The sequence below is a fragment of the Carcharhinus amblyrhynchos genome, chromosome 1 (genome assembly GCF_965287045.1).
Source record: "Carcharhinus amblyrhynchos chromosome 1, sCarAmb.v2.hapA, whole genome shotgun sequence".
Classification (NCBI taxonomy): domain Eukaryota; kingdom Metazoa; phylum Chordata; class Chondrichthyes; order Carcharhiniformes; family Carcharhinidae; genus Carcharhinus; species Carcharhinus amblyrhynchos.
The window spans coordinates 101,913,299-101,932,930 of NC_137324.1; the positions used below are offsets into that span (position 1 = coordinate 101,913,299).

The 19,632-nt window shown below is 40.8% G+C and overlaps 2 protein-coding genes across 9 annotated transcripts in view; both read right to left on the reverse strand.

The window, feature by feature from the left end:
* The window catches only part of haspin (histone H3 associated protein kinase), a 55,146-nt gene extending 54,682 nt beyond the window's left edge, over window positions 1-464 (reverse strand). For all 4 annotated transcript variants that reach the window (XM_080198657.1, XM_080198628.1, XM_080198620.1 and 1 more), the window contains exon 1: window positions 223-464. In XM_080198657.1, coding sequence (XP_080054783.1) covers window positions 223-428 — 206 coding nt within the window. In that variant the 5' untranslated portion in view covers window positions 429-464. The remainder of the gene's footprint in view (window positions 1-222) is intronic.
* Window positions 465-2,848: 2,384 nt separating this feature from the next.
* LOC145343471 (uncharacterized) overlaps window positions 2,849-19,632 on the reverse strand; it is a 103,559-nt gene continuing 86,775 nt past the window's right edge. The window contains exons 19-23 of one of the 5 annotated variants that reach the window (XM_080189717.1): window positions 17,945-18,063; window positions 13,937-14,072; window positions 12,405-12,487; window positions 10,140-10,287; window positions 2,849-4,206 (exon numbers count right to left, since the gene is read on the reverse strand). In XM_080189717.1, coding sequence (XP_080045843.1) covers window positions 4,168-4,206; window positions 10,140-10,287; window positions 12,405-12,487; window positions 13,937-14,072; window positions 17,945-18,063 — 525 coding nt within the window. In that variant the 3' untranslated portion in view covers window positions 2,849-4,167. Of the gene's footprint in view, window positions 4,207-10,139; window positions 11,169-12,404; window positions 14,073-17,944; window positions 18,064-19,632 lie in introns of those variants that run through there. The other 4 variants (XR_013886715.1, XM_080189724.1, XR_013886714.1 and 1 more) reach the window with 4 other exon arrangements.

A 19,632-nucleotide genomic window follows, 5' to 3' on the forward strand; every position in this document is an offset into this window, starting at 1 on the left:
TAACTTCATTGCAGTGTTAACATAAGCCTACTTGCGACACTAGTAAATAAACTCTGCAGCCGCAGAAACGCCAAAATTTTCCGCTGACTATGGAATCACCGATCATTACTGCAGGGTAAGCAGTATCTGAACGATGGTGCCCTTAAGGAGGGCGCAGTCCAGTTGTATCACCAGGGCAGCCCTGATTGTTGTGAATGAACAAATAAATGACAGCTCCTGCACCTTTTCCTGTAGCTGCTGAAGGACGGGTTGCTGCTGTCCGCGCTCTGGGAACGGCTGCTGCTGTTGACCGAGTCCGAGGAGGAGAAGAGATGCTCTCTGCCCGTACCCGGGCTCAGCCACTTCGCGGTCTTCACCGCCCGGTTCCTGTATTTACCGTAAGTCCGCAGCACAGCCAGGCGGCCACAGCCGCCGCTCCGTTTCCTCATGGTGTCGGGATGAGGTTGGATTGGGGGGTGAGACTGGGTCCGGATGAAGGTAGGGGTGGGGGGCGCGGAGCCTCTCCCCTCCCCCCGCGGCCGGTAAAAGCTCGCGACTCAGTGGCCAATCCGATTGCCGCCTCGCTGTTTGAATTCCTCGCTCCTGATTGGGCAGGCGGCAGCGCTGCTCGCTGATTGGCTGTCACACCCGGAGCTGCGGCCGTTAGAGGGAGCTGTGGAGCCGGTTGGGTGAATGGCTCTGGAGTCTCAGTGCAATAGAATAAGTTTATTTATTAGTGTCACAAGTAAGCTTATAAAGTTACTCTGAAAATCCCTAAGTCGTCACACTCACGTGCCAAACCTTTTAATAATGTTTTATTTGCACTTCAGTCCCACTCTCCTGATCTACAGCCACACAGTGTGGAAAGGGTGGATCCGGATGGTGACCTCCTCCTGGGCCTGGTGACACGTGCCATTTACAGGTCCAGGCAGCGGGCGATTGAGGGGCCATCATTCTGACTGTCTGCCCCTCTACCTCGGCCACATTCGTGGCCAGATGTCCCTGGAGAGGGAGCATATGGTGTCTGTGGGCGCAGTTGACGCCTTCCATGCCCATTGGGTACCGCAGGGGCTGGGGTGCATTATCAACCCTAATAATCACATTTTATTTTGATATTTTCAAGTTTCCTTTGTACTCTGATTTTGTTTGGGCGGTTGCCCCTCCTTTTGGGGAGCTGCCCCTTTTACTTTGTCCTAATTTAACTTGAGTTTGTTTATTTGGTTTGACCTTAAGAGACCACACTCATGTGCCTGTTCAGGTACACTGAGAAAGAATTTAGAATAGCCAATGCACCTAACCTGTATATATATCTTTTGGACTGTGGGAGGAAACTGGAGCACTCTGGGGAAACCCACACAGACACAGGGATAACGTGCAAACTCCACGCAGATAGTGACCCAAGGAATTGAACCTGGATCCCTGGTGCTGTGAGGCAACAGTGCTAACCACTGTGTCACCAAATAACTGCTCAGCCACAACAAGAGAAAGTGCTGGAAAATCTCAGCAGGTCCAACAGCATCCCTGAAGAGAGAATAAAGCCAACGTTTCAAGTCAGAATGACCCTTCGTCAGAGCTAAATACTCAGCAAGGCCAGCAGCTGTTGATGGGGAGAGTTGATTTTCCACAGTAACTTTACTTTTCCTCTTCCACGTCTGGAAATGGGTCATTTAAATATTAGGTGTGGTTTGTGCCACAGAAGCATCCAGACTTGGGGAAGAATACACAACTGAAAGCTGTGGAATACACAGTCGAAATCATGCAATACTCATTTCAAAATGTGATTGCTTTTGGTTTGATTTATTATTGTCACGTGTATTAGTATATAGTGAAAAGTATTGTTCCTCGCACGTTATACAGACAAAACATACCATGCATAGGGAAGGAAGCGAGAGATTGCATTAATGATGCATTACTTTCAAATAACTAGACCTCACACTCTGGAATTCCATCCTTAGGCCCCTCTGTTTCATCTCCTTTTAGTGCTTTGCTTAAAATCCATGCTATTCACGAAGCTTTTGACTTGCTACTGCTATTTTTTTGTTTCGTTTATCTCTGAATGTTTTTGTCTACATCTTCAGAGCTCTCTTCTTCCAATGAAATCTGCTATGTAAATAATTGTTGAACGAACAATATCTTTCACAACTCGAGATATCAGGAAGCACTTTACAGCCAACAAAAAACTTTTAAAATGCAGTTGCTGTTTTACTGGGAAAAAGTAGAACCTCTCTTTTAAACACCATAGTGTGCTACAAATTTCAATGTCATACTTGAACATTAGTTTTTATTTAATTGTTGATGAGATGTGGGCATCACTGGCTGTGCCAGCATTTATTGTTCATCCTGGAGAGCATTTTAAAAGTCAACCACATTGCTGTGGATCTGAAGCCACACATAGGCTAGATGAGGTAAGGGTAACAGATTTCCTTCCCTAAAGGACATTACTGATGGATCCTTATGACAACAGTGTTTTCTTGGTCATCACTAGACTTTTAATTCCAGTTTCTATTAAATTCAAATTTCACAATCAGCCATGGTGGGATTTGAACCCAGGTCCCCAGAACATTACCCTGGGTCTCTGGATTAGTCCAGTAACAACACAACAACGCCACTGCCTCCCTTTTACCATTGTTCCTTCCAATTCACTGGTTCAATTTTTGAATCCCCTCCATATAAATCATTGTGCGAACACCATCACCACAAAGACTGCAACCATTCAGGGAAATGACAACCCATCATTGATACAGGGTAATTAGAAATTGGCAGGAAAGCTTGGCTTCCAAATTTATCCACATTCCGTGTGCAAATATAAAAGTATGTTCAGAATAACACGGCCTTATTCAATTTCTAAATGAAAGGAAGACATTTACACTCAAGGTAAATAATTGTTTTTATTGTTAGCAAAAAAGGAAACAAGCCCAAAATATAATGATGAACAGATGCCTTTTCCCAATTTCAACGATGAAACCATAAACATTCTATATTAAGAAATATGTCCGAGTAGAAATATATAAAATCTACAGAAATTTACACCAGAGCCTTGTCCACGGCTGGGATTCTCCAGTGCTGCTGCAGTGAATGGAGTTTTGGCTAAGAACCAAATTCTGCATTCTCACTGGCAACAGGAGTGGGGCGAATGAGATTGTATAACCTTAGTTATTTCCCTTATTAAGTCCAGAGAAAAAACTTGCAACACAACTTCTTTTCTCCTCAATTTCAAATCCAGAATGAATATCTCAGTTATCGTAGCCTATTCACAAGCCATTTTTTCTAAAATCTAAACACCACAACAGATCAAAATGAAGACATTTCCCACCTCCTGTACTTACTTGAAGTCCCAGGACTTAGGTCTTCCACGCCCGTTGGGCACCGCAGGGGCTGAGGTGTGTTAAAGACCCTGACAATCACATTTTGATTTGACGTGTCTTAAGTTTCCTTTGTACTTTTTGTTTCTGTTCAGGCCGTTCCCCCTCCTTTTGGGGAACCGCCCCCTTTTTCTTTGACCTATTGTAATTTGAGTTTGTTTACTTGGTTTGACCCGAAAGACCACACCCCCCAAGGACTTAGGTTCAGGCACTGCAGCATTATACTTGGAGGGACTGGACAGCTATCAACCAAATCTGATTGGCTGACAGCTTTCCAGGGTGGAATGCTGAATTGAATATGTAATGATAATGGACCTGTCAGAGTCAGTGGGGATGTGTTCAAGCCCTTACCGTCATGAAAATTCAGGCCTTAGAAATAAGAGAGATTGTAGCAGCTCTGTAAATTGTCTTCTCTGATCCCAAACATGAAAAATGGTTATTAAATCATTGTTCACTAAGGAATCGAGCAATTTGCAGTCTCCTAACTCCCCCAATCTGCACACATTCAATCTCTTATAAAAAAATTTAATCCTGAAGCAGAAGCAAAAGCTCTGCATGGCAAATAAAAGTACTTTCAATCTATAGTACTTGTAGCTAGCTGTTAAAAATTGCAAAGCTGGAGGAAATACCCACAATTCAAGTTCTTTTTATATCAAGTGATTACATATAATTTTGCGTTTAAGTCCCAGAAAAGGACTCCAGCATATCAAATAGGCAAAGAGTTCAGTGCATTATTCAAAGAAAGGGTACGTCACTGCTTTCTCAGAAAACCTTGCAATGAGTAATAAATTCAGCTCCGCCAAGGCCCCCATATCCCACATGTGACTCAAAAAGTGGTTCTTGTATCCTTCAGTGCAACATCAACCTGAAAATAAACACACAAGACATCAGTAAGAATAGTCCGAACAGTCTTCAGCACACAATCCAGATATCAGAGAGGTGATGGAGGCAGGAAGTTTCAGGAGCCAAATCAACTTGCAAAGCAGATTAAAAATGTGCGCATGCACAACCTATAATTTTTCATCATGTAACAATAACTCATTATTTTTCATTTCATCAAATATACCCTGGGGTATATACGTCTCAAAGACAGTTATAAATGGACATTCATATACAGCAAACAAAAAAAAGTCAACTAACAGGAAAACCTAACATATAAACTCTATGTTGTTAGAAACATCTATCCCAGAAGGAGATGATATGTAAGATTAGTTAAATATAGGAGGGTGGAAGGAGGCTCCCATAGAGTACAAAATCCTACATATGGAGTTTCGCTGAATAGTCTATTGTTTAATAAAACCAAAACACTGCAGATCTGGAAATAGGAAATAAAAGGGAGAAAATCATGGAAATACTCTTTTAGCAGGATCTGTGGCAACAGAAACGGAATTAGCATTCTGAGTCCAATATGACTATTCTTTGGCCTATTTCTGTAAGTCTAAATTTTGTGTTATTTTGTTCAATCTGACAGGAAAAATTCACCAAATTTAAAGAATCATCCCACCACCTAAGCGATATTTTTGAGGCTTTTAGCAATCAGCCACTGTATTCCAAAACCTGCATACTACTATAAAAACACATTTTCTTGTTTGAGGAAAATACTGCAATCTATATATATTTTATATTTAAGGGGAAATGTTTAAAAATTCAGCTTCATTCTACAGGTAGTTGGTATGTCTGAAATGAAGTGGATGTGCCAGCGTTGGACTGGGGTAAACACAGTAAAAAGTCTGACAACACCAGGTTTTAGTCCAACCGATTTATTTGATAGTAAATGCACAAGCTTTCAAGGTTTCCCTCTTCGTCAGGTGAATGGAGAGTTCTGGCCTCAGACAGAGCATATAAAGCACAGACAGTTTAGAGATTACTGATTGGAATGCGAATCTTTACACCTAACCTGCTGTTCAAGTCCTAAAGTGGCCGACAATGTGAGTGGAAGGAGCACTGATCACAGGTTAAAGAGATGTGTATTGTCTCCAGACAGCACAGTGAGTGAGGTTTTGCAAACCCAGGCAAGTCACAGGGGTTACTGATAGTGTGACATGAACCCAAGATACCTGTTGAGACCGTCCTCATGTGTGTGGAACTTGGCTATCAGTCTCTGCTCAGCGACTCTGCGCTGTCGTGTATCGTGAAGGCCACCTTGGAGAATGCTTACCCGAAGGTCAGAGGCTGAATGCCCGTGACCACTGAAGTGTTCGCCAACAGGAAGGGAACAGTCTTGCCTGGTGATTGTCGAGCTCGACAATCACCAGGCAAGACTGTTCCCTTCCTGTTGGCGAACACTTCAGTGGTCACGGGCATTCATAAGAACATAAGAAATAGGAGCAGGAGTAGGCCATCTAGCCCTTCGAGCCTGCCCCGCCATTCAATAAGATCATGGCTGATCTGTCGTGGCTCAGTTCCACATTCCCACCCTCTCCCCATAACCCTCAATCCCCTCTCTTATCAAAAACCCATCAACCCGCGTCTTAAAAATATTTAGCGAGGTAGCCTCCACCACTTCAACGGGCAGAGAATTCCAGAGATTCACCACCCTTTGAGTGAAGAAGTTCCTCCTCAACTCCGTTCTAAACCGCCCCCCCTGTATCTTGAGGCTGTGCCCTCTAGTCCTACTGTCCTTTCTGAGCGGGAAGAGTCTCTCCACCTCTATCCTATCCATCCCATTCATCATCTTATATGTCTCAATGAGATCTCCCCTCATTCTTCTAAACTCTAACGAGTACAAGCCTAGTTTATTCAGCCTCTCCTCATAGCTCAACCCCTTCAACTCCGGCATTAGCCTAGTAAACCTCCTCTGCACTCCCTCCAAGGCCAAAATATCCTTGCGTAAGTACGGCGCCCAAAACTGCACACAGTACTCCAGCTGCGGCCTCACCAATGCCCTATACAGCCGCAGCAAGACCTCCCTACTTTTATATTCAATCCCCCTCGCTATGAAGGCCAGCATCCCATTCGCCTTCCTGACCACCTGCTGCACCTGCAGGCTGGGTTTTTGCGACTCATGCACAAGGATCCCGAGGTCCCTCTGCACCGTCGCCTGCTGCAGTTTTTCGCCACATAAGTAATAGTCCTTCCTACCATTATTCCTACCAAAGTGGACCACCTCGCACTTACCAACATTAAATTCCATTTGCCATTTCCTGGCCCATTTGCCCAGCCTATCTAGATCCTTCTACAGACTCTCCACACCCTCCGCGCAATTTGCCATTCCACCAATTTGCCGTTTCAGCCTCTGACCTTCGGGTAAGCGTTCTCCAAGGTGGCCTTCACGACACACGACAGCGCAGAGTCGCTGAGCAGAGACTGATAGCCAAGTTCCACACACATGAGGACGGTCTCAACAGGGATCTTGGGTTCATGTCACACTATCTGTAACCCCCGTGACTTGCCTGGGTTTGCAAAACCTCACTTACTGTACTGTCTGGAGACAATACACATCTCTTTAACCTGTGATCAGTGCTCCTTCCACTCACATTGTCGGCCACTTTAGGACTTGAACAGCAGGTTAGGTGTAAAGATTCACATTCTAATCAGTAATCTCTAAACTGTCTGTGCTTTATATGCTCTGTCTGAGGCCAGAACTCTCCATTCACCTGATGAAGAGGGAAACCTCGAAAGCTTGTGCGTTTACTATCAAATAAATCGGTTGGACTAAAACCTGGTGTTGTCAGACTTTTTACTGTGTCTGAAATGAACGCAGCTCTGGTGCTTGAACAGCAGGGTACCTACTCATTTTAGCCATGCAGTATTCACTTCGGATAGAGCTAATGGATTTTTATTTCTAGATGGAGATTTTCCCCTGGGGATTTTGATTAGATTTTGAAAGGACCATGAGTTATCAATCAGGTGCTGATATGGTGATGGTAGGAATTAGGTCTATAGCAGAAAACAGTCGTCAGTCAGTTTCAGTTGTGGTCGAGCTAAAAGTCAGAGGCGTGTGCAAGCTGTTCCTGAGAACTTACTCTCTTTCCACAACATCTCTCCCTGAAAGCTTCAAAACAGTTAACATAATTTATAGCAAGTATGCCTGTTTTTGCTAGCTATTTATTTAAAAGTGGATTTGATTTATGCATGAATAGGGCTTATTTGGAATTGGGATAGTCATATGCTAAAAAGTAAAGTTGCTTTCTTTCATTTTTAAATATTGTTCAAATGTAAAAGGTTAAGCTGATTCATTAGTTTGAATTATACTGAAACTGGTAAAGAAAGTTTGTTTTAGTATAAAAGATCCATCCTTTATCAGTGGGATCTTCCAGGAGAGAAATAGTCTATCCCCACAGTTATGTAAAAAAAAATCAATCGTATCTCTATGCTGTGCATTTAATTTATATCCTCTTTGTAAGTGTAACATAATTAAATAAGTCAGGAAGTGTTGAAAGGTTATAAGAAAGATCTTAAGTGAGGAGAGGAAAGTTGGAGAGGAAAGTTGGAGGGGGTTTAGGGAGGGATTTCCAGAGCATAGGCTCAGAAATCATGGACACTGGAATTTGAAGTTTGAAATCAAATGTCTGTCATTCCCCAAGTTGGAGTGAAAACCTGTACTCTTAAGCAGCCTTTTCTTACATTCTCTCCTTAAAAATAATACTGTACTGTTGAACTTCTACAAATTTATTTACATTTAGCTTTCTGGTGATCTTTTCTGGATCCAACTGCTGTACACAAATAGAACAATTTCAATCAACAGTTGGGAATCTAAATGCTTTCCAATCAAATCTGGAGTCCGGCCTGCATGGCCTTTCTTCCTGTCTTGTTTGTGTGCTGAATGGAACCCTTTGCTGAGTCCATCAGGAAGGATGCAGGCAAAAGAAGGGTGAGGAGGCTCTCAGGTCAAACCTTCCCTGTGCATGGACAATTTCACTGTCTTCTGCAGGGATCCACTTTCAGTGTGCAGTCTGATGAATACCTTTGACCATTTCAAACTGGTCACTGGCAACCAAAGTTTATTGGAACAAGTACAACATTATGTTCTTTGAGAATTGGACCAATCCATCATTTGCCCCTTCATTGTCAGGTCAGACTATCTAAAGATGCTTGAGATATTGTTTGGAGGGATCAGGCATGGGACAAAAACTAGAAAAAGCGGGTAGCCATGGTGAAACAAAAATTGGTGGGAGTAACGCTTCCTCTCCATTGCAGGTCAGAACCTTGTCACCAGATTTGAGGAGTTCCAAGTGCTGATGTGTGCAACGTAGGCTTAATCCATTCCCCACTCTTGCACCATGGTGATCACCCAAGTCATCTTGTCCTTTGTTTGGAGATTGTAAATGGACCAGGATATAATGTACAAAATTTTTCCTGGTGGTTTGTGCTCCACTGTTTCAAGTTGAGTGTAGACCTTCGATACACAGAGAACAAGTGTCACGATGTGCTGTCCCAGGTCTTGCAAAGGATAGGTCCGGCCACATTGCTGTGGAGCACTCCAAGCAGCTGGGTCATGCTGAACCACCTGTCTTTCATGGAGAAGATTTTGCAGTAAAACACTTTGACCACAAGTCCATCAGGCAATGGCCCATTCATAACATCCTGAAGGCACTATGAGAAATGAAGATGCTGAATCCTATTGGATTCCTTGAGTAGACTGTCAAAGTCATTTGGTAGGATGCCTTATCTCCAGAACTCTGAAAGAAAAATCAAGATACAGCTTGGCCAGTGGGGAGAAGTTCCCTCCTTGTGAGAGTCTTACTGCTGGCCTAGAGTCTCACTGTTTCAGCAAGTTGCTCCTGAGATGTTTGCAGGGATGAAGAGATTCTTGTCTACCTCCTTCTGAATGTGCCATTGCAAAAAGGTCTGGAAAGCGATTCAATGATTTTCGTCGGCGTACACCCTGATCATCATTATGGCATAGGGCTCTATGCTCTATGAGCTGTTCTCAGGAACGCCCTCCGATATAAACATCAACAACAGTTGAGGACCATCAACATTGTGAAAGACATTCTTGCTGGTGTTCCAAGACAAAGAGTTGTACATGGCCACATGTTGCAGATAAGCACATTTTAAGATCCAGGACTACATGGTGGTGGACGTGCAAAAGATTACTTCAGCTGCCACGAAGGCGCAATGGTGATAGGTGACTATCTAAGGCCTTGCAGCCACAATACATCAAGGGGCCTTAAACAGGACAAAACCTCTCTGACTTTTTGTTTGTCATGCAATGAAATTTGTAACTGTGTTAATTGTAAATGTAGTTAATAACTTACAACATTGAAAGTAACATAAGAACATAAGAAATAGGAGCAGGAGTAGGCCATCTAGCCCTTCAAGCCTGCCCCGCCATTCAATAAGATCATGGCTGATCTGTCGCTGCTCAGTTCCACTTTCCCGCCCTCTCCCCATAACCCTTAATCCCCTCTCTGATCAAAAACCCATCAACCCGCGTCTTAAAAATATTTAGCGAGGCAGCCTCCACCACTTCAACGGGCAGAGAATTCCAGAGATTCACCACCCTTTGAGTGAAGAAGTTCCTCCTCAACTCCGTTCTAAACCGCCCCCCTTTTATCTTGATTTGTAACTGATTTGTTTTGCATTTTATGTACTTTAAAATGTTATGAATGTATATTTTTGGAAAAGAAAACATTAGTAAGTAGCTTACATGCTTACTTTAACTGTCACATGAGAATTTTAATTAAGCATTAATTAACTTGAAAGTGAGGATTGCAGACAGTCAGCAAATCAAGTGCACAAATAATTCCAAATGAAATTGTTTGATGTTTGTTTCCCTGATTACCACACACTCAGCTGATGAGAATAAAGGTGTTTCTACCAAGTGGAAATTAACTCATGAAATTCTTTACGTACCATTCCGATCATAGCTCTGACGTCAGACTTAAAATTTTCAACTTCACTTCTGTTTAATTCATTCTTCAGGGATGAGGTCACCAGTTGCCATATCCTTGACTTGGAATTTGTGCCCCTGGTCTTTACCTTTCCCATGAAAGACTTCCATCTAAAATCAAAGAAAAGTTAATAGTTAGCACATTTTACAAACGGAGAGCATCACAGACACAATTTAATTATAATGGTTGATGATTAAACTTAAGTTGGGCCAGCCGGGCTGGTAAGTTATGTGCTATTTTTGATTTGTGAAAAGACAGATTCTTTTGCAAAATTATTTAAAACATAGAGTACAAAGTGCAACACCATTTCCATTTGAAAATGCATAATTACAAACAAACTAATGAATTAACAAAGTTTTACTTTTTGGGTTTAAAAATCTTTTTTATATTGCCATCTCGAAACATCGATAATTACTCATAGCAGCATTGTGTGACGGAAAATTTAATGGAGAACAAGATTCTCAAGGGTTTAACTAAGAACAATGGCTCTCTGTTCAGCTGAATAGCCTGCAGCATTTCCCAATGAGATCTAAAATATGTATATTGAAATTGTCAATAAAAAGAAAAAAAATGCTGAAAAACTTAACAGGTCTGGCAGCATCTGTGCAGAGAGAAACAGAGCTGACATTTCAACTCTGAAGCAATCATAGGGACTCAAAATGTTAACTTTGTTTCTCTCTCCACAGCTGCTGCCTGACCTACTGAGTATTTCCAGCATATTTCCGATTTTCAGCATCCACAGTATTTTGATTTTATAATCCTACCAACCTGGAGTATACTTCAAAGTCCCATAAGTATTCCCCTACATAGTATCATAATAAAACATGGTCAATCTGATACAACCACAACACAATAACAGATAAAATAGATTTTGCAAGGAAGAAGTACTTTCCCAATGGTGAATAAGTTTTGAGGGATCCGAATTTGCAGAGTAACCAGTCTTCATGTACTCTTGTAGTCAGATGTAGCTGTGACTGGTCCAATTCAACTTCTGATCAACAAATAGCATTAGTATTCAAGAGACAAATGCTTGTCTCCTTTGTATCAAGATCACCCATCTTCTGAAAGATTCTGTCATTTCCTTGATACATAGTTCATCAGCACCCAATGGAGCTTACAAGAAAAAATGAACTTTGAACTTTCTGCTCAACCAATGCTGATAAATTTTGCACTCCCTCTAGCTGGAAAACCCCAAGAAACATTACCAAATTTATTTTTCCATCTGCATCATGAATGGCTGTTTTTGTCGCTCCCATAAATAAACAAGTGATTATTGTAATTAGATGTTTGAAAACAGCAAGAATCTGCCACTTTTCAGTGGGATTTTAATAATGGTAGAAATTGACACTTTTTTGAGTAAAGTATAAAATATGACCTTAATCGAACATGATTTGGTTACATTTACATAATCTATGCTTCAGCATTTTAGCCACAAGTTACATCCCTATTCCTCAATCTTTCCTCTCCCGTGGAAATAAATCATGATAAGAATTTATAATTCCATTATTCATACACCGAAAAGGTATGCAAGCCCTGAGAGATGACTTTGGTCCCATGTAGACCGTAAATTTTTTATAATTACTTGGGCGTACACATTAGTATTTAAACTTAATATATGAAAAGTTTGATTCAATAGATTGATTTTAGCTTTACATTGTCAATTTGAAATGACTATATAGCCATTTTCAGCACTGGTCCTCACCAGCAGAAAATTCTAAAGATTTATATCATTTTTGGTTGAATCATGAATAGGAACAGGCATAGCTCATTAGGCCCATTAAGCCTACTACCCCATTCAATAACTTCATGGCTGATCTAAACATGACAACTGCACTTTCCTGCCTCGCCCCATAATCCCGACTCCTTTGTAGAACAAAAATCTATTTAATTCAGCCTTGGATATATTCAGTGACACAACCTCCACTTCTCTCATTGGAAGCAAACTCCAAAGACGCTGTAATTAAGAAGTTAACCATCGTCATTTTGTATCCATTAATTTTAATGCCTGAAAAATACCTGTAATCTCAACATGCTGACCTAGGTGCCAGATTCTCTGAGTTGTGCTGCAAATATGTGGGACTCAATACAGGGAGCAGAGCTTTCCTGTGAAAATCTAGTAACGTAAGGGATGGTTGAAGGTAGTGCTCAGGGTTAGTTTTTAAAATTAATGAGGTAAGGAGTGCAAAATAGCTTTCAATATATTTTTCTTGTGGTTTTAGATTTTTACCTTGTATTATGAAGATCATATTCAAGCTTGGACTCAAAGTTTTCGACTACTTTCAATATAGTTGTCTTAAGGTCTTTGGAAACCTATGTAAACAGAAAGAGTTAGAATCCTACACTGCAGAAGGAGGCCATTCATCCCATCAAGACTGCACCAACCACAATCCCATCCAGACCCTATCTCCATAACCCCATGCATTTACCATAGCTAGTGCCCCTGTCACTAAGGGGCAAATTAGCACAGCCAATCCAACCAACCTGCACACCTTTGGACTGTCGGCGGAAACCGGCTCACTCAGAGGAAACCCACACAGACATGGGGAGAAAGTGCAAACTCCACACAGACAGTGATCCAAGCCAGGAGTCGAACCCGGGTCCCTGGCACTGTAAGACAGCAGTGCTAACCACCGTGCCACCATGCCGTTGGTGTTCCAACAGAGCATACTGTTTGAAAAAAACTATTCAGAGTCTTTCCTCTACTAAAGATTTCACCTCACTGACAATCAAAAAATCATAAGAAAGAGGAATGGGAATCGGCCATTCAGCCCATCAAGCCTGCTTGATCATTCAATAGATCATACCTTATCTGATTAGGCCATAACTCCACTTTACTGCCCGCACTTTTCAATCAAAAGTCTTGAAAATATTCAATGATTCAGCCTCCACTATTTATTGAATGAATTCAGGTTAAGTGTATACACTTGGTGGAGGAAATATTGGATAATTATGCACATATAAAGTGACTATTGCACTTTTAAGGGGTTTTCAATTAGTTTATTTGTTCATTAGTTATCAGTTAGAAGCTAGACATTTATAGTGTCTCACATTCTGAATAAATCTGAAACGGAGTTAAGAATGGCTTTTGGATCCAGCTTCACCAGCTGGCTGCAAAAAGTTTAACATGACCCTGCATAGCAATGACCATGAGTTCATCCTGTGCCTATTTTACAGAAAGGGTATTATCCCAGATGAAGGAATCCAGTTCTCATCAGTGTTCTGCAAGATGAACATCTCCTTGAAGCAGCTAGGCACCAGCTCAAATGTACATCCTCTGGAGCAATACATAGAGGGAATACTGGGTGAGTAACTGATCACAACTGAATAAGGCCCGGATCAACAGTTTGTGACTATGCAGTGTTAGAATTTAAAATAAACTTGTAACTAAGAAAAAGACTGGTTTCGGTTTCCTTGCTCAGGATGGAGGGCAAAGGGGCTTTGGGAGAGGATTGGATCTGCAGAAGAAAGAGGGAAAGAGAAATTTTGAAATGGACTTTAAAAAAACATGCTGTAGAAGGCACAAGTGGCATCAAAGCAATAAATGAGAAAACTAGGAAAAGCAGTATCTTGGTTAATGTTCCAAAACAATGGGAGTAAGGATTGAATAAATACACAAATTATTCATAACAAAACTGGAGATTTGGAAATGTTAACAAATATGGATTGGATTCTTTATAATGGATACATGAAGTGAAATAATGGAAACAGATTTTCATATGCTAATACATTCGACATGTGCAAAGTAAAACAACTAAATACCTTTTTCTTCATTTCTTCAATATTTTGCATATCATAAATTTTCACTAAAGAATATTTCAGAGATTCTACAAGTGCTTCCTTGAACAGTTTGCGTAGTTTTTCTTCAGTAAATGGAAGTCTTTTCTTGCCCATGTACCTATTTAAAAAGAATGTTTATGATACAGAGTATACAAGTTCAGGAGGTACTAAAAAAGAGATATGGTAGATCAGCAGAAAATTGAACAATTTAACATTTCTCTCGACATCAATTGACTACTCTTTGTCAAGCATTATAAATGTAGAAACCAGAGTTACTTCTACTTCCACATTGTGGTTTGAAATTATGATATAGATGCGCCTTCATTAACGATCTGTGGAAACATACTCCATTAATATAAATGTGCACAACGTTTCTTTTATCTTCTTCCATTGTTCCTCAATCAATTCTCACTTTGTTACTGGCCCTGACATCATATGTACTATTTTCAGGCAGGAGACTATTGTACTTTGCTCAAAGCAGGTGTGGAAGTGAAAATGGCTCGAATCTCATCTTGCATGTCCCACATCCCAAGCCAGCCCACTGAAAATTAATGTCAATATACTGTCAATTTGTTTATTCTAGTCACAAGCTGACAACATCACGGTAAAACATTATCAGTTCATTTATCTCATTGCTGTTTTGAGGACCATGATGTTAGCAAATTGTCTGCTGTGTTTTATACAGTCCAATTATAGCTTTACTTCAATTGGCTGTCAAGTGCTTTGAAGTTTAATTATTTGTCACAAATAGGCTTATATTTAACACTGCAATGAAGTTACTGTGAAAATCCCCAGGTCACCACACTTCGGCACCTGTTCAGGTACATTGAGGGAAAATTAAGTATGGCCAATGCATCAACCTAATCTTAGATAACTTGAGTGCATTAGAAGTGTTCTATAAATGCTTCCTGCTTCTGCAAGCTCTTTCAGGAGAAGACAATATGTAAAGGCCAGGAGAGTCATGTCAAAGGACTGGTCCTCTTAACTTGTAAGTTCTTCAGAAAGAGGTGATGAAACATCTGATAAGGTACACAGAGGGCCAAATTTAAAAATAAAGAGAGAACTTGCCTGCACTAGACCAGCTTACCAGCCACTGAATGAGCATTCGGCAGTTAAAACATGATCAGGAATATGTATCAAACCACGATACAAGCCATACAGGTTGGCATAGTGGCTAGCACTGCCACCTCCATGCCAGGGACCCAGTTTTGATTCCTGGCTTGGGTCACTGTCTGTGTGGAGTTTACACATTCTCCCCGTGAGTGCATGGGTTTCTTCCTGATGTTCTGGTTTCCTCCCGCAGTTCAAAAATGTGCAATTTAGTTGGATTGGCCCTGCTAAATTACCCTTTAGTGTCAGGGAGACTAGCTGGGATAAATGCATGGGGTTATGGGGATAGAGCTTGGGTGGGATTGTGGTCGGTGCAGACTTGATGGGCCAAATGGCTTCCTTCTGCATTATAGTGAAGTGGGGAAAATCATAAAGATGGGTACCTGACACACAAAATGGTGGCCTGGCACATTGAATGGTTACCTGAGAAAGAGACATTAAGCAGGCACTGACTTTAGTGCAGACAACTATTTGAAATTAAAACATGTAGCAGAGACAGTTATTTAAAGTTAAACATACAGGAAACAAATACTGCAAGAAGCCAGTAAGAGCTTGAGGCACTTTAAAGATAAGGACAGACTCAGAACAATATGGTCTGATAAAGAGATTAGTCATAAATGGGAACGGGAATACATAAATGCAGAATAACCAATTACTGTATATATAGACTGAAACTAAGTCATTGATAGTCACTGATAGAGGAAATGTATCCATTTTATGAAACAGTACAATGTTAAATGCTAATGTCTGTATACGTCTCACTGTAACGATGTGTTAGCTGGCTAATGTCTGGACTATCCAGGTCTGAAAAATATAAAAATGAACCACTCCTATTTTATTATTGAGAAGGTAGCTGCCAAGTACTGCAGAGTACCAGTGCTTTCTGCCCGAAGCTTCGTGTCCGAAATAAAGCTATATCATTGAACCTCCAGTCTGACTCCGGTGGTAATTTCCCACAACAGTAGGATTCTATGATTCATTGGCTTTGGGGCAACTCCTTTCACTGTACATGCCTCAGGTTCCTGACCTTCTGACCTATGTCAACTTCTCCTACAAATCAGTCCAGAAAGGTGCAGCTGCAGGTATAAACAGTGGGAATGGAAAAACTGCACTGAGTGAAGTGAGGAGGATAACGGAGCAAGGAGGGGAAGAAAAACCTTAAGTTTTTGGTTTTCTTTTACTGGTGTGACGAATGAATACATTGATATCAAGACTTCACAGGTATGTAGCAGTGCAGTTATTGAAGGCATCTGCTCAGAGTTTAAAATCAAAGTGATCGGAGGCAGCCTATGCTGCCTACCATGCATTGACATATTTGGATGACAGACAACTGATAGGCGAGTGCTGATTGTGCTAAAACACCAGGGCATCAGCAGTAAACCAACCACTTACATATAGAACGCTGTGCTGTTTGTCACGAAAGAGATGCACATTCAGAGAATGTAGTTTTTTTATTGCATCATTTAATAGATTAAAAGATAGGACCTGAATGGTTTGCATGTGTTAGGATACCAGATCAGAAACCCAAGAGATATTATGAAGCCAGAATAGATCCCAACGATTTCTATTTTGGCATTAGTATGAGGATAAGATGTCTACTGATAAACTGGGAAGCTTGTATTACAACAAATTTTATTCAACATCACAGTTTAACTATAACAGATGAATTAGCTTAACCTTTAACAAATGAACAATTATCAAACTTGACAAGATACAAGTCGTAACTGCTAGCCTATTGCTATAAGTTCAAATTCAAGCAACATTCCTCTTATAGACTTAAACCCTCTCTATAAATTAGTTAGTAAAACAATGGCATACTTGGTGTGACTTATTTTACCAGGCTTTGGAGCTTTCGGAAAGGCTTTTGACAGAGACAGACAGACAGACAGGGTTTCTTCAAGCAATGCAGGCAGCAACTGCTTATATTTTAAAATGGAACTGCAAAAGTATTTCTTTCCTGCAAGCTTAGCTCCTCCCATTAAGCACATGACTCTTTCTGTCAATCAGCCTGATCAAAACTCTACTCTGAAATCCCAGGGGGAATATAAGTAAACTCAAATGCATCAGCTCTGCTTAAACAAACACTCCATGTCTAAAATGAGTACTTATCTTGTTTTCCCAGCAACTGATTTAAAGGTTTTCCTAGACAAATCAGCATCCTGAAAAACATCTGTATTCTAAACATACCCGTGGTAAGAAACTTGATATAAATATATTTCTTAAAGGGACAGTACCAACTACAACTCCTGGCACCTTAGCAAAATCATGCGCTCTGTAAAACATTACAGCTCGTTGGCTGATAAGACATTCTGCAACTCTCTTTCCTTGGCAACAAGGCCATCACTACATGCCTGTAAAGCTAATTGAGAAATGGAGTTTTATTTTTAAAAAAAAAGCAATGTAGAATAATGGACACTGTACCATCACAAAATGGATTCTGGAAAGTGAGGTGACGTCTGTAGTGGCTTCTGGGCATATAGTCACACACAATATTATTGGGAAATTATTTAATGCCATTTGGGTTTCCTGATAAAAAGTTTTTGCTCCTCACCATTTCAATGGGAGAGATTTAAAGGTCAGTGACTACTTGACCTGTTGGCCTCATGAAAATGGGAAATCGATCTTTCAATGAGCTAATCATAACTGGAATGTTGATGGGATATCAATCATCCCCCAATTGTGTTTCAACCTGTGGTATCGACAGTATACTATCATCATACAGAAAAAAGGGGAACCATCCCTATCATCTCTGCCCTGTCCTTAATAAGAAGAGCAGGAAAATATCAGAATGAGTGGTAATTTCATCATCAAAAAGATGGTGTTTGAAATGTCTTTAATTCTAAATTTATAGTTTTTTTTTAAAACTCCTTTTGCACTTACCAGCCAATAGCAGCATCCAATTCCTTTTCCGTTACCAACCGTACAAAACGCTGCATTTTGTCAGCATCTTTTTCAAAATGTTTGGCAAGAAAATCACTAAGATTTTGAATGGCACATTCCTGTAGGTTAAAAGAGCCTGAATAATTTCAGAGAAATTATATGGTAATGGTTAAAACAAATACTCTTGACTATTGAAATAAGAATAGAAATATCTAGAATATACACTGCACCATTATTGGAAAATAGACAGATTTTCCTGTTGCTGCAAGCGTTATCAGGTGGTTTGTGGTTACAAGGTTGGACTGTCGGCTGGTTAGGCCAGGCCTAATGGACATTATGATCTTTTCTAATGTTGAACTAATACAGAAAATCTGGAGGAATTAGTCATTGTTCCTTTTTTTTGACATGATGACACTTGTATAGTGCTAATTCATTTGTGCTGTGCCAGTGAATGAACTAGATCAAGCAAAGTAGTTGGCCAGAAATTGGATGTATATGAGAAGTGTCTTTAGATCATAATAGATCATTTGTGGATGGAAAGGATGGAAATGCAGGTCAAATGGAAGCCACGGCATGGAAACATTTGGGAGAAAGCAAAGTCACATCACTTTTTAAAAATATTTATAAGACCCTTGTCAGACCCCACTTGGAATACTGTGTGCAGTTCTGGTTGCCTCACTACAGGAAGGATGTGGAAGCTATTGAGATGGTGCAGAGGAGATTTACAAGGATGCTGCCTGGATTGGGAGGCATGCCTTATGAAGATAGGTTGAGGGAACTAGGTCTCTCCTCCCTGGAGAGACGAAGGTTGAGAGGCGACCTGACAGAGGTTTATAAAATGTTGAGAGGAATAGATAGGGTGGATTCTCGAGGCTATTTCCCAGGGCTGAAATGGTCGCTATGAGAGGACACAGGTTTAAAGTGCTGGGGAGCAGGTACAGAGGAGATGTTAGGGGTAAGATTTTCACTCAGAGGGTGGTGAGTGAGTGGAATCGGCTGCTGTCGGTGGTGGTAGAGGCAAACTCGCTGGGGTCTTTTAAAAGATTTTAAAAGATGGAATTTAATGGGATTGGGAGTTATAGATAGTTCTATGGCCTGGTAGGTATGGATATGATCGGTGCAACTTGTGGGCCTAAGGGCCTGTTTGTGCTGTAGTATTCTATGTTCTATAATTCATTCATGGATGTCAGGGTCTCTGGAGATGCCAGCATTTCTTCTTCATTTCTAATTACCCTTGAGAAAAATGGCAGTGAGCTGCCTTCTTAAAACACTGAAGTGTGTACAGTGAAAGTACAGTGCTGTTCAGTAAAGAATTCCTGGAATTTGATACAATTCCATCGCTTTATCATTGGATGTCCAAGTCAGGATGGCATATGACTTGAGGAACAGCAGTATGCTTGCTGCCTTTTTTCTTGTAGAGAGTACAGATTGAAGTTTTGGGAGGTGCTGCTGAAGAAGTAAATAAGTTGTTGCAATGTACCTTATGATGATATATATTGCAAGGTGAAGGAAGTGAACATTTAAGGTAGCGAATATTGCGCCAATCAACATTCCCTACAATCTTGTTTCAAGTGCACAAGCAATTAAATGCACGGCCACTTTTAATTTTTTTTGCATCGTCGGGCACATGTGGTAAAGAGACTGGTTTATGCACAGCCAGCCTGGAATAGTACAATCCCTACAATGCA